This window comes from Pituophis catenifer, unplaced genomic scaffold (genome assembly GCF_029215685.1).
Source record: "Pituophis catenifer annectens isolate HBS135680 unplaced genomic scaffold, rPitCat1.0.hap2 SCAF_2, whole genome shotgun sequence".
Taxonomy (NCBI): Eukaryota; Metazoa; Chordata; class Lepidosauria; order Squamata; family Colubridae; genus Pituophis; species Pituophis catenifer.
Window position 1 is genome coordinate 245,994,177 of NW_027256882.1, and position 15,291 is coordinate 246,009,467.

At 38.3% G+C, this 15,291-nt stretch overlaps 2 protein-coding genes across 2 annotated transcripts in view; one reads left to right on the forward strand and one right to left on the reverse strand.

Annotated features, from left to right (window-relative positions):
* The window catches only part of YTHDC2 (YTH N6-methyladenosine RNA binding protein C2), a 44,288-nt gene extending 36,471 nt beyond the window's left edge, over nucleotides 1–7,817 (reverse strand). The window contains exons 1-5 of the mRNA XM_070938730.1: nucleotides 7,699–7,817; nucleotides 6,230–6,429; nucleotides 5,892–6,058; nucleotides 3,860–3,962; nucleotides 2,113–2,269 (exon numbers count right to left, since the gene is read on the reverse strand). Of these exons, the coding sequence (XP_070794831.1) occupies nucleotides 2,113–2,269; nucleotides 3,860–3,962; nucleotides 5,892–6,058; nucleotides 6,230–6,418 (616 nt within the window). The 5' untranslated portion in view covers nucleotides 6,419–6,429; nucleotides 7,699–7,817. The remainder of the gene's footprint in view (nucleotides 1–2,112; nucleotides 2,270–3,859; nucleotides 3,963–5,891; nucleotides 6,059–6,229; nucleotides 6,430–7,698) is intronic.
* A 6,989-nt stretch (nucleotides 7,818–14,806) lies between these two features.
* Nucleotides 14,807–15,291, forward strand: part of MCC (MCC regulator of WNT signaling pathway) — a 202,918-nt gene continuing 202,433 nt past the window's right edge. Inside the window, exon 1 of the mRNA XM_070938731.1 lies at nucleotides 14,807–14,961. Coding sequence (XP_070794832.1) covers nucleotides 14,807–14,961 — 155 coding nt within the window. The remainder of the gene's footprint in view (nucleotides 14,962–15,291) is intronic.

Genomic DNA, 15,291 nt, shown 5'->3' on the forward strand with positions numbered 1-15,291 from the left:
TCGGTAATAATTCGGATTTCCAGTTTTGAGCGTATGTTATACGTGCCGCTGTTAAGATGTGAATAATAAGATATTTCATCTCTTTATTATATTGTGGTGTGGTCATGCCAAATAAAAAAAACTCCGGTTTCATTTCGACCTTCTGTTTGGTTATTTCTTCAATCATTTTCCTGATTTCCTGCCAATAATGTTGCACTCTTCTGCAGGACCACCAGATGTGGTAATATGACCCCTTTTGTGACTTGCATTTCCAACACATTGGAGACATATTTGGGAACATTTTAGCCAAACGTGCTGGTGGGAGGTGCCATCTGTAAAACATCTTGTAAAGATTTTCTTTATATGGTATCCATAGTGTCAGTTTGTAGTTTTCTGTCCATAACTTACCCAATTTTTCCAGTTCTATGCTATGCCCTATATTTCTTGCCCAGGTTATCATATTTTCTTTCACCGTTTCCTCCTCTAATTTGTACTTTATTAAGTATCTGTAAATTTTAGTTATCATTTTCTCATCCATACTTTTTAATATTTTATCCAATTCGTTTGGTTCCGTTTGAAATCCATATTGTGTCACAATATGCTTTGCTCATTCTCAATGAGTTAAGCATTAATATAGATAATGGTAACATGCTTTATTTAAGTATCCTTCTATTGATCTTCACTTAATTTTAATAGGCTCCAGGTTAATTACATATATCTGCTTAGCTGCATATTAGTTTAATTGCATAAATCTGGACGTGATTTCTGGGACTCTGGGTCCAGTCATACAATCCACTCATGCCAGCACAAATAATGCAAATCATAGTACAATCAATCAATCAATCATTAATAAATCTTCTGTTGGCATATTTTCCATAGCCAGCCACTTCACTTGCAATATTTTTTCTCTACCCAATCTTCTTTCATAGACTGGAATGATAGCAGCTACAGAACTACAAACTCTTTGTATTTTTCCTTCCAAAAATTTAAAATTCTGAACTGAGGTCATTGCAATTATTCTAGGTAATAACATTTGTCACATATATTTATGAACAAGAAATTAGTAGACATGAGGAGTCTTGGCAGTTATTTCAGCACACTCCTAGTGCAGAGGTGTCAAACTCTATTTCATTGAGGGCTACATCAGGGTTGTGTTTGACTTTGACCTCAGGAGGCTGGGGTAGGTGTGGCCAAGATAGGCGTGGCCAGCTTAACATTACTTGTGTAATGGGTTCCTGTAGTGGCCCGAATGCTGTGTCAGCAAAAACAGGCTCCCAATCTACAACCCTCTGCCAGCAAAAACGGAGCTCGGGAGGGTCCTATGCTGAAAACAGAGATGGGCCAGTCCTTTGTGGTTACCAGGGCGATCCCGCAGACCAGATCTAAGCATCCCGTGGGCCAGCCGCATCCAGCCTTGAGTTTAACACCCCTGCCCTAGTGCATATTCTTGGAAAATGAAAACTAATTCTTAATAAGCCAGTAAGTCTGGCCAGCAGACAATAGCAGTTATGAGTCTCCTGCTATTCAAACAGGGAGACACAATCTTTTATATCCTGTTAAGTGGTGTTATTCTCCTGTTTGGCTATTTATATTCTGATGACCTGAAAGCTGTTGATAAATTCCAGAATGTCTGCACAATGTCTAGTTTCTTGTTCCTCTGTGTCAGTGTTGGAATTTGGCTTTTTTTTCTTTATGGCAAATTGCTTCCTCCCTCAATTCTGCTGTAATTCTGCCTTCTTTCTTTCTTTGGTAATTCTTCATCTAAGTTCTTTCTCAGGAACTGAAGTATGGCCAATATTTGAGCAAACACTGGCCACACTTCAGTTCTTAAGAAAGAACTTAGATGAAAACTTAACCAAACAAAGAACTTAACCATCCTTTCTAAGGTAGGTAAAATGAGGACCCAGATTATGGGGGCAATAAGCTGACTTTGTATAAATATACAAAAGTATGAAAGCTATTGCTTAACGCTTTGTAAGCCGCCCTGAGTTTCCGGAGAAGGGCGGCATATAAATAAAAAAAAACAAAAAAAAAAACAAAAAAACTCACTACCCCCGCACTCTCTCTCAGAGTAATACATATTTTCTTGAACTGTATTTAATACTGGGATTTTAAAAAAATACTTGAACTTACTATATATCACTGGACAGCCTCCAAAATATCTGAGGAAGAGATTCACGTCAAGAGCAGCACTAGAAAGTATGAGTTTCAATGTTGAATGTTTTTGTAACATATCTCTTAATTTTGTTAACAAAAAATCACTGAATCGATCTCTTTCATGGACTTCATCCTGCAACATAAACAACCCATGATTTTTATAATAAAACCTGAGCATTTTGTTACATCACATTATAATTTGTTTCTTGTTGTCATGTTAACTGAAGTTGTTCACTTCTTGCAAACATCTCAATTATACATATCTCATTATTTAGATATAAATTTAATAAGGCTCCTTGGACAGAAAAGGTGACAAACAAGCATGTAGTAGGTCATATAAACCTTATCATATGGCTGAAAGACAAAATCACAAAATTCCACCTTACTTATTCCAGTCATATCATATGATGAAACTCACTGGAAAAGACAACGATGCTTAGAATGGTCAGCAGTAAAAGGAAAAAGACTGTTTAAAACACAATGGCTAGACACTATAAAAGCCAACATCAGCCAAAGAATAAAATAACTGAAAGAAACTGCACAGGATAAAAAAATATGGAGCGCGCTGGTCCATAGAATCATTGAGAATCAAACACGATTGAACAGATAGTATAATCACTATGATTATCATCCATGTTTTCCCTATGGCAGCCATAGTTCTTAAAATTCCAATGAAACCGTTGGCCATAAGATTTTGAAACCCCTGACATGGAAAAAATGATAATAGAAATGATGGTCATGCTTTTTTTTTGTCTTTATTAATATGTATCATAATGACCAAGGTAACTACACTGAAGTTATGTTTTGTTATGTTTTACTGCATTGGTCTACAAATACTGGTTTTCATTTCTATTGGTCGACATTAATTTTCCCTACCTTGTGCACGCTCTTAATATATGGGCTTAAACTCTCAGAATTACCTAGCCATTGTCCCATCTAATATTAATAGTCCCCAAAATCAACATATAATTCATCCTGCTTTCAATGTTAGGATTTTATGTAGTATTTTGCTTCAGAGTATTCAAGCTGTCAAATAAAAGGCAGTTTTAAAAAAACCAATCAGAATCCCAAATTCTACATGGTTCATTTGAGAACTGCTCCTTAAATCTCACATTCTGATTATATATAGAAATTGCTGAAGAAATTATATGCTTTCATAATTCGGTACCCATAGGTACCAAGTATGTTCACATTGGAAGATAAATGTTTTTATCAAACCACTTTAAAGTCAAAATGATCAGAATTTCAAAATAATTTAAAATAATTTTAATTAAATTGTAAATTTATCAATATATTATTTCACAATTCAAGCTTACAAACACTGGTAGAAATATCTAGTATGTAGGTATAGTTGTTCAAACTTTAGAACCTACTAAAGTTATAAAAAGTATAATAATAAAATTCTATTCAATTCATCTATAGAAGTTTAAAAAATGAATCAAAACCTATTCCTCTATTGGAGTCCAGGAGCAAGTGCCTCAAAGTAATATATGATCAATAACGCAATACAAGAGTTACAGGGGAAAAGGCATCCTTAGAAATTGATTAAATAAATAATACCACTAATATGCTAATAAAAAAATGTGTTTATACGTTAATATTTTTACTTTCATTTTTTATTTAAAAATTATTTTTATTTTATTTTAAAATAAATAAAATTTTATATTAAAAAGCTTGCACATGAACAAGGATACCATTTCTGAAAAACATTGGCCAAACTTACCACAATAACATGAGTTACAGTAGACAATGCGCTATCCCCCGCCATTAGTGTACGAAGTAATACACCATTCGTGCAAAATGTTAAGAGCGTTTTTGGAGAAACCCTGTTAATATAAAGTTATTTTTTAGATTTTGTAATTCTCTCCAAAGCACCAATGTGTGAGCTGGATAGCTATAAAAATTGTTTAATGAATAAATAAAAACATTTAAGCACAATTACATAGAGATGAAGTTGCTAGAAATAAAGGCTTCTAATCACAATGTTATCACTTCAACACTAAATTTTGAACAAGCTATACTGCAAAGCTGTACTGCAATTGAGCATTATTATTCTGAAAGTCCAAATGACTTGTTTTAAAGTGTAGATTTAACACAAAGAAAAGATTGGATTATAGAAAACTCAGTCTAAGCAAAAACCATAGAGAAAGGGTATGCTACATGTAGTTCGTCTATCAAAATTTATCTGTAACATGGCACATACTAGCAGGTGGAAATGTTTTTTTCTAAACTTACCTACACAAAATCTTAGGCTAGAAGGTGGTGCTTAAAATATAAAACAGTTCATGTTCATTCAATGAGGGATACAGACTGTTTCTCAACAAATCAATGTCAGCATTACACATAGAAACATGTAAGAAATATTTTTAACTTAACTACACTTAGTTTCACAATTTCCAAGCTTGATTAACATAATCAAGAATACTAGTGTGAGGAATCACAAAAAGAGTAGAGTACTGGACAGTGAGGAGGGAAAGGAAAATCACTACCAGCATTAAAACTAATTTTGGATTACATTTTTAAAACTTTGGATATGTAAACCAATGAATCACTGGGATAGTTTTTTAAAAAAATCTATGAGGCAAAACATTCTGTGGAAAGCATCCCATAAATACTATATCACTTTGTTATGTACTGCTGACTAATTCTGGAAAGAAGAATTATCAAAAAATAGACTTGGGAGATGATGCAATAGATGTTAATTTGGAAACAGTATATATGCTATTAGTATTTATCACTATAATGCAACACAGCATTAATAGTCAAACAAGCCTATTACAGGTACTCCTTGACTTATAACTGATCATTTAGTTGCAGGCTCCAAAATGGGTTGGTCACCAGGACCAGAGGTTTTGTCTTTCGAGCTTTTGGACTTGTGCTGGATACCACCTTCAGTACAAAGATGGACTCCAGCACAAGTCTGAAAGCTCGGAAGACAAAACCTCTGGTCCCAGTGACTGACCCAGATTGGATCCTGCAACATTATCCTGGGACACATATATTTGCCTTCATTCGTGGTCATTTAGTGACTGCTCAAAGTTACAATGAACCACCTCAAAAATGTACTGATGTTTGTAGAAGTGACAGAATCTTGGGACAGAGTCAAAAAAGGAATCGGCCTAGAGTCTCTACATTGCCACAAATGGACTAAGTTCAAACTCTCTGGAATTCTATTGATACTTACCTAACACCAAGATAGTGCTAACCATTAATTTAGTAGATTCCTATACATAGGGATAACTAGTAATAAAATCAATTTAATTAGAACGTCATACTATTCTGATCTTTCCCACCTGACAACAATCCAGATTCAAAGTTCTGGCCTCCCCACCATGGTCATGTCATTGCATTTTGGGTGCTTGGCAACCAGACCACATTTATGGTCATTTGCAGTTTTCCATGCCATTTACTTCTGGTTTCCAGAAGTAAAAACACCCATTGTGGACAATGGTTTCATGTAATGACTGTCGTAAAAAAGCTCATAAAATTTGGAATGCAGATGCCTTGATTTATGACTGTCATGATATATGACAGAAATTCTGGGTTCATTTATGGTCGTAAATTGAGGACTACCTGCATAACAGTCTTCCTATACCAAAAGAAGAGGGAATCAGAGGTATAGGATCAAAAAGAAAAAATATAATATGTCAAGCAAGGGGTGAGATTATCTCTAAACTTTGTTACTTGTACAATCTGTAATCTGCAAAACTTCTAAAATACTGAAATCCAAGAATACAAAAGACATTTGGTGAGACCTGCTTTCTAATCGGATCTGATAACCAATAGTCTGACCAATCTTCTCTCTTCTTTCAGCAGCAACTCTTTCAGCCACAGCAATCGCCGCTAACCGTCTTGGTTGAGTGCAAAATATGCGACACGGTATGCCATTTTTATAACAGTCATCAAGTAGAAATTGAGGTATCTGAACATAAAGATAGGTGTTATTGATAGAAAAAAAATCAGTTAACTAGACATACAAATCCCACATCACATATTACCATCTGAAACTGGATGATTTTAAAATATTAAAACTATTTACTTATCTATTACGACAGCTGTTCCATATTTTTTATTTTTCTTAGATATAGCATACCTGAGTAGTTTTTCCAGATCCAGTTTCCCCCACAATCAAAATTACTTTATTTTCTTTAATAATTCTAACAATTTCATCTTGCTTTTCATAAACTGGTAGAGACTGCCGAAACGAATCAAATTCTGATTCTCCCCGTTTCACTGGGATCTGAGGGATGCCACTGTTAAGACGCCCACTTGTTTTGCTCATTTCTCTATTCTCTAGGGGAAAAAAATAAGGAATATGATAAGCAGAAATCTATCTATTCTAACATGCAATAAATAAACAATTTTGTTTTAGAAATTGAATATCACACAGCAAGACAGTACCAAACTATTACTTAGTTTGTACTGTAATAGTATCCTTGATAAATAAAATTCCGGTGGAACATAACTGTGAATAAACAGGAATTGCTCAGCCTGATAATAGACCCACATTCCATTTGTTCACAATGTATACAGAACAGCTATTCTTTATTTACATTTTCATTCAGAAAACCAGGCAAATCAAAGTAGTAAATAGCTTAGTGACATCCAGAACTAATACTATCTGACTTACAGCTCCCAGGTGAAAGATTTAGGACTACTCTCATCACTTCTATGTGGCCACCAAACTACCTGGTCTGCTAAAAGTTTGCCTATTTAAGACTTAATAGAACAGAGGGGAGATTTTAACCTTTTTAAAAATATTGTATAGATTATGAGATTAAAACAGCTAAACTCAGGCCTACCATAAGGCGGAAGTAGAACGTAAATTCATTTTTTGGGTACAAAAATAGTTTAACATGATCTTTGAACTACAATAGTAGGAAAAATCAAAAATGTTTCTGAGGAATCAATGAGCAGGCTGGTCCACTGTGTATCTCCTCAGATTTCTTCAGAATCTCATCTGATATGGCCCAGGCTCCTCAAAAGTAAAATTTAATGTGGAATCTTTACTGAAATCCCACTTGAACAATGTCAAATTCAACCTACTGTTCATTAACAGTAACGGAGTTAGAAGGGACCTTGGAGGTCATCTAGTCCAACCCCCTGCTCACGCAGGAGACCTATACTAGGGATTTGAACCGCCAAATTGCCGACCTTTCTGATCGACAAGCTCAGTCTCTTAGCCACTGAGCCACCCAGCTATCTCCATTCTTAATGAAGTTATTCCTGTGACTCTTATTGTTACTTGCTACTGAAAACATGGGTATGAATCCTGAGTTCTGCTTGGAACTCATTAAAGAGAATGGGAAGCATTCCACTAAAATTCTCTTTTCTTTTTTAGGGAAGAATTAGAAAAGTCTTCAAAACACAACAACAAAGCAGTATTGGGGAAATGGTGAATCAGCACCATCAGCACAGAATTGAACTCACACTCAGTAGGATAGCAATCATCACATTTTATAAAAATCTCAGACTGTAATGGTAACATTTTTTAAGCATGTCTTTCGCAACATATTTTCCTCCCATAATTTACTGTAGTTTTTCACAGGATATTCAACCTACCAGCTTCAACAGCAAATACATTTCCCCTCTCTGTTTTTGGTTGAAGTTCTGTGCGTTCTTTATTGGTAACAGGAAATCTCTGAACTAAACTTCTAATAGCATGCTTTGTGTTTGGAATCAAATTACAAGTCATCACTGTATGTGCTAATTCGGATCCATCTTTTTTCTTCACAGTTAGATATCTGTTCGCTCCTTTCCTGTAATATGGATGCATTGTTGTATTTATCACCAGAATGATCCTTAACATTCACTTTAATCTGGACATTAAATAATTATCTCAAAGAATATTAAAATATGCTAGGTTTCTGTTTAATTTGTTCTCTGTGTTATTTCTGAATTATCAATGCATAGCATTCAGCTACTCTGAAATGCAATCAAACACACAGTTGAGTATAGCAAATCCCTACTGTATTTTAAATGCTCAGTATACATTTCAATAAATAGGATTTAAAACATGTAGAATTGAGTTTGTTTCTAGGACAAGGCTTTTTATACTGTAAACTGAAATGGCTATCTAAACACATACTTTTAAAAGCATTAATAACTTTTTAGGAGCATCTAAGATTTTACTAATGACAATCATATAAGAGTAAAAGTAAAGTAACTTTTAAATGAAGTTGAATCTTGGTGATTGATTGATACATTCATGCAATCTTCTTGATATAAGATTTTCCACTGCTGACTTCCGGGATGTTCTTAACTTCCCAGTTAGTCTTCAGTGCTTAGTGATCTTCCATTTCAACGCTAACCAGGGTGATCCTAGTTATGTTCCAAACTCAGTCAGATGCTGCCATCTACTGAGATCATGAATAAGTATCATAATTATTTGTAACTAAAGAAACTTCATTGTGATTATTCAATCATATATAGTTTTAGCATGATATTCTTAGAATAAAATACAGTAAAAAATTTTTACATAGTCAATGATCAGAAAACCTAGAGTTAATTCTTAACAATATTTATTTAGAAGAAAGTCCAGTCCATTTCAATGCATTTTACTTCTAACAAAATTTATGTACCCTTCTAAACCTAAGAATAGTCATTTTCTAAATATTTTTAACATAAAAAATATAAAATCTAAATGAATGTATTTATTGCAGCAACACAGGATAAATTGATAGCCAATGTTATCTGGCTATCAATTCTACCTAAACATGGAATTATGAACAAGCACTTGACAGCAATACAGTAACTATATATAGCACTATTTAAAATAGAAGCACACCAAACTCATGAAGAACTCAATATCATTAAAATACTTCAGAAGCTTAAAACTACAATTGTATCAGAAACATTAATTCTGAACTATCCATGTTGATTCACAATACATGAAAGCTGCTTATTTTATAAGATACCAGCTTACCCTTTGCTTTTAGAAATCAAACCAAGAGACTGACTTAGCCGATGAATAAAAGCTCTCTCAGTGCTGGTCAATGATGAAGGAAAATCCATTTCTGCAGGGGAAAGTTACAACAGGAATATTCAGTCATTGGATTATTTTCATTCCTAAACAGGAACAAATATTTCTCAAAGATGAGAAAAGAGTCTCATCTGGGAAGATTCCATTGAATTCTATGGAGCTTATTTCACAACAGAACAGAGTTATATTATGTGCCAATTAACAAATTTGATTAGTAATACACTGGGGAGAAAATAAATTATTGATTGCTAAATGTGAAAATATCTTTTATTTTACATGGCATTTAAATAAATGGACAAATGAATATATGATAAATATTATACCAAAGAAGTATATAAAGTATATAAGTATATTCTTTAACTTGAATAATTTCTTCAACCAAGAAATGCTTGGTGCTCAGGGCCTGTTAAACTTGCTGGATTCATTATGAATCCATGCTTGCTTGTTACCTTTCCAAGGTATTTGGGACAGCACAATTGGAAACATGCCTCATCTGCAGCTTGGTCTTGCTGTATACACACACATATATACACACACACAAATATTAGAGCCAAATGATTCAACTCATATTTAATCTTCCCTTAGTATACCTGATATAAAACCGTAGAAAAACCTTTTATTTCTGAATGTTTAAAATTATCAGTATGGGCAACTCCCCCATTAAAGAATCTGTATTCAATGGGTTTGGGGAAAACTGCCTTTGAACTGCAAAAGAATGAAAGATCCTAGATATCTAACAGATTAAAAAAAGATTGAATATGGTCCTTAATAAAGGCGGTATTGATGCTGCTACATTATTTCTGCAGCAACAACTACAAACCAGCAACCAAGACATTTGTACTTTCCTAGCCAGAGTAACTAATGAAGGGGGAGATAAGGTTGGCCTCCTTTACATAAGACATATATCACTTTTGACCCCAAGGGTAAGAGAAACAATACAGGCAGTTGTTTACCAGGAATTGATTATTCCATAAGGAATACCCTCCAGTTGTGTTGAATCACAACTCTCATTGTGTTTGTCCGATACACTGAGAGAGCGCTTGCAGGTCAATTCAGAGGAAGAACCAACTTAATTTGCAAACCTTTAACAGTGGATTAGCTTGTTTGGGGGGGGGCTGCCCTGTTTCAAAGAAGGGACGACTCCCCCCCCCCCAAATCAACTGTGGGTCGCCTCGGGAGTAGGGAACCAGCCTTTACCTCGTTGGTCCCCATAGCGAAACCGTTCCAGAGAGATATTCACAGCGATTTTCACTTCTTCGTCAATACGAATGTCCTTCAGTCCCTTAGTGCGACCACCGCCGGAGCAGGACGACGAAGAGGAGGCGGTGGGGGCGGTGGAGGGGCCTCCGCTTGTGGACCCGCTCCCCGAGGGCCGAGGGCCGGTCCCCGAGGGCCGAGGCGAGACGCTATTTGGCCGGGACATCTCCTAGGGCCGTCCTGGAGCTCAAGCTCAGCTCGGGATGCTCGGCGCCGGCAGAGGGAGCTGAGTAGGGCCGCAGCAGGCCCGAGACAGCCCAAAACTCGGTCGGGAAACCGAAAGGAGCAGCTCAAGGGGTGGAGTCTTCGGCTGCGCGGGTGACGTCACAGCCTTCCAGGCGGGAAAGGGAAGGTAGAAAGAGAAGAAGCCGCTTTTATAAACTGGCGCTGACGAGGGGAGGTCTCTTTCCTCTGTCTCAAAATGCGACGATATTGCGAGTCAAGCCCGATTCGATTTACTGAGCGTGGCTGTTTTATAGGTCGGTGCCACATTTTGGCCTAGTGGACAGACACTGATACTGCGAGCGGGCTAAATTAAAATACGATTCCAGGGTGTTGTGTGATTAGGGTGATTTTTAAAATATGGTTAAATCTCCCGAAAGAGATCGCCTTCTGAGCATGTTAAATAAATAGAACAACAACACATCCTTTTTCTGGCATGATGGAGATGGATAACTTTATTTTTACATAAGTTTTTGTGGATCAGATGATGATGTCTGGCATACTTCCAGCGTTGTCTTAAACAAGTTGTTTAGTAATGAAACATACTTCTGCTAAGTAATAAATCACAGTGGCTGCCTTCACAAAGCATCCTAAACCAAATCAAAATTTGGCATCTTGGTAGGGTTTTCTGTCATTCTGAGGAAGAAGCCTTTGATTTAACCATAAGGACTAAAATACTGTTATTAACATTTGCTTGCAATTACTGCAAGTTCAAATCTCACCAGGCTCAAGGTTGACCCAATCTTCCATCCTTTCAAAGGTAGGTAAAATGAGGACCCAGATTATGGGAGCAATAAACTGACTTTGTATAAATATACAAAAGTATGAGGGCTATTGCTTAACGCATTGTAAGCCGCCCTGAGTCTCCGGAGAAGGGCGGCATATAAATTAAAGCAAAAAAAAAAAAAAGGCAAAATCCTATTTGAACTTAGCCTCTTATATTTTAGTATATATTTAATTGTATCTACAGGCAAGTTCTGAATTTCATCACTGGATATCTGTGCTTCAATAAAAAAAAGAGATCCTACTATCCAGCTAAACATGGAAGCTTTCTGGAGAAACAGCATTTTTATTTTCTCATGTACTGACTACTACATTGTTCTATATGCAGATCTAATGTTATGGAAGAGTATTAAACCTATGTCCATCCTGGAATTTTCTTTCTATTCTTCCCCACCATGTCATGACCATGTCAATCTAGTTTTGAGTTTACAGTCTACCAGAAGAATACTACAATGTTTGAAAATGTTATTGCTATAAACTCAAATATCAGATCTATATGCTACTAAAACTCTTGATATTATCTTTAAATGGGTAATATCGTGAACTATTAGGCAACAATTTTTGAACCAAGATACCTTTTGAACCTAGATACAGAAGTAATGATTTCCAAGGGAATGAAATTTGGGGACATTGTGGCTTCAGTGCTGCAGGCTGCTGCTGGGCTGCAGCTAAGTCACACAATCTTCATTTTTAATGTTCTGTGGCAGTTTACCAGCCACTCTTGCAATCCCTCACTCCCTTCCTGAATCAGTACCAGCCACTTGCCTGCTGGAAAGGGAGAGGAAGAAACAGAAAAGAATCCCCATGCATCCTTCCCATCTACATGCTCCCACAATGCCTCCCATGTTGCCCCCCACATGCCTTCTCTGACCCAACCTACACCTTAGATGCCTGCCTTGACCCACCCAGCACTTTGCTCACCCCCATGCACCTCATCTCCCAGATCTGCATTACTTCATGCACACTTTCCCTGACCTATTTGGCACTTTAGGCATTCCCACACACCTTCCTAACCGGCACCACCTCCTATGCCTTATTCCCAATCTGCATAGCAAAACTCACAAACATTTCCAGGCATCTTTCACAAATCCAAGCAATCCCCTACTGCATGCCATCTCTGACTGCATTCCATTCCCTGCATCCTTCCATTCTTAATAACCCGCATTGCCACACTGCACATCCTTGATCTGCACAGCACCCCTTGTGCATACCTGTGATCCCATCAGTGGTGGAAATCAAATTTTTTTACTACCAGTTCTGTGAGCGTGGCTTGTTGGTCATGGCAGGGGAAGGATACTGCAAAATCCCCATTCCCTCCCCACTCCTGGGGGAAGGATATTGGAAAATCTCCATTCCCACCCCACTCTGGGCCAGCCAGAGGTGGTATTTGCTGGTTCTCTGAACTACTCAAAATTTCCGCTACCGGTTCTCCAGAACCTGCTGAATAGCACCCCTGGACCCCATGCACTGTTATTAACGTATGTCATACACATAGCCTGCATAGCATCTTCTGTGCATCCCAGATACTCTGCCCAAATTATGCTGCCCATCCACATATCCTCTACAACCCATGTGGCATCTCTGGTGCAAACCCACACACCCATCCCTTCCAACAGCACCTCTCACATGTACCCATGTACTGTTTCTGACCTGCACCTCCATGCATCCTCCCTTCTTCACCTACTCAGTAGCAGCCATTTATACCCCTGATGGTGTTGGACTTGCTACAGTGCTGGTTTCCCCACTGACTTTCTTGCAAGCTGCCCACAAGCAAACTCAATGGGAAAGTTGTCAGGAATGCGAGGGAGGAAGATTTCCGATGCTACCTGCACAAGGAAACTCAGTGGGGAAGTTGTAAATTGCTCCTGATGTCACTGTTTTATTGCCCATTTGTGGTAATATTCTGTTTAGTTAAAGAAATCTCTGAAACGATGGCCCAGCAGGACTTGGGTTGTCAAGTATGATATAAAATTTTATAATCCATTTCATTTTCTCTTTAATATATTTCTTATATTATTATGCTATTTATTTAAATTTTTAATTCCAGGAGCTTTTTAATTGAGAATATATCTCTCTCTGGTACTTAACTGGCTTGTTCTAATCACTCATATGTACAATTTAATTGTTAATTTGTTCTGTAAAATGCAATATAATTTAGGACTTGGATCTCTGAATTAATTTCTACTTCCAAATTAAGCTACCCTGCAATCTCTCCAGGCACCTACTATAGAGGATCCCAACAACTCAGGTGAAATTGATAACAATTGAGGCAGGGGCGGGTTCTGCTTACTTTTACTACCAGTTCACAACGGGGCTGCGCACTTGAGTACCATAAGCCAGACAGATGGTGGTGTATCAAAAAAAAAAACCCCAAACACACTTCCATAAACCATTTCATAGTACGTCAACTCTCCATTATTCACAAACTCAAGTACAATGTAGCTGCTGAAAGGTAGAAAATAAAGCTACTAAAAACAAATGAAAATCTGCCACATTGGCTAAAAGTATTTAAAGTTAAATTGAATTAATTTACATATCAAGTTGGAGATTTGATCTCATGTTCATAAAGCATACATTTGCAACATTGAGTTTGCTAATCAATAAATCACTTCAAGAGAAATCAGACAGAGTCATAGGAAAGTTTTACTTAAGGCAATGCAAATTTACGATTACAGTATAGTTAATGTGTAACGTAATATAAACAGGTATATTTTGGCCAGATGCAACATTTCCTTCTACTTTTACCAACGACACTTTTACATCTCTTATATGACATACATAATGATTGTTTGGCACGAAACGCAGATAGAAGCATTTTTGCTCAAGGCTAATCGTCAGCAAGTCCAAACATAACTTTTGCAGTGCAGTTTTACGGTGGTCGTCCATGGATATGCACTCTGCAGACGTTAACAAATATTCTTTCCATTCGCTCCAGAAAGATACTCCTCCGTTCATTCGCCGACGTCCCGGAGAAACGAGCCGAAATCATAACTACGCACGCCAACTTCCACCTCTGCGTCCGCCACCTTCTTTTTAACTCTTCCGTGCTCTTACGGTTGCAACCCGACGAATACCCCCCCTCCCCCTTCCCCGGCTTTTGGCTCCAAAGAAGAAAAGGGCCAGAGAGGGTCTCGCGCGCCAGCCAATGCGCGCGCCGTCCCTAGGATGTGCCTGATTGGAGCCCAAGGCGGCGCGCGCTGAATTCGTGCGCGAGAAGGAGCGGCGGAGCGTCTGGATTTCCCCACCCTCCTTGTTTTCATTGTGCAGCCTTCCCGTGCTTTGTACGCGCGACAGCTGAGCTGGGAAAGGGGAGCGCGCGCGCGCAGGGGGTTCCCTGGCGAGCTGGAGGTTCCGGGAACCTTGGACGCCTGAGCGGGCTTGAGTCGCCGTCGCCTCCTCCTCCTCCTCCTCGGAAGAGAGGGTACGATGGCGACGGCGGCTGGCCCGGCAGTGGTGGTAGAGGTGAGCGTGAGCAGCACCGGGAGCAGCAGCAGCAGCGACACTTCCAGCACCGGCGAGGAGGAGAGGATGAGGCGCCTCTTCCAGACGTGCGACGGGGACGGCGACGGCTTTATCAGCAGGTGAGGGAAGAGCTGAAGGGCAGAGGCAACCTTTCGTTCCGCAGCGAACAACCGTTAACGCAGGTCGAATAAGAGATATAAAGTGCTCCGTGAGTCCCCGTAAAGTGCGGGTCAACTTTCCTCGCAAGTTTCTGAGTTGAGTTTCTGAGTCGGGTATTTGCCCCGCGCTGAATGGTGGACGTGGGGAGGTGCCGTCAGTTCTGCCAGGAACGCCGCCGAATGGGCCCAGAGCACCTTCTGACTACTTAAGTGACTGGCACGTTGGCATTTTCCCAGCGAGTAGAAATGGTTCTCAGAACAAGCCCTCCTTCTCCTTCGAGCCATTTTGCC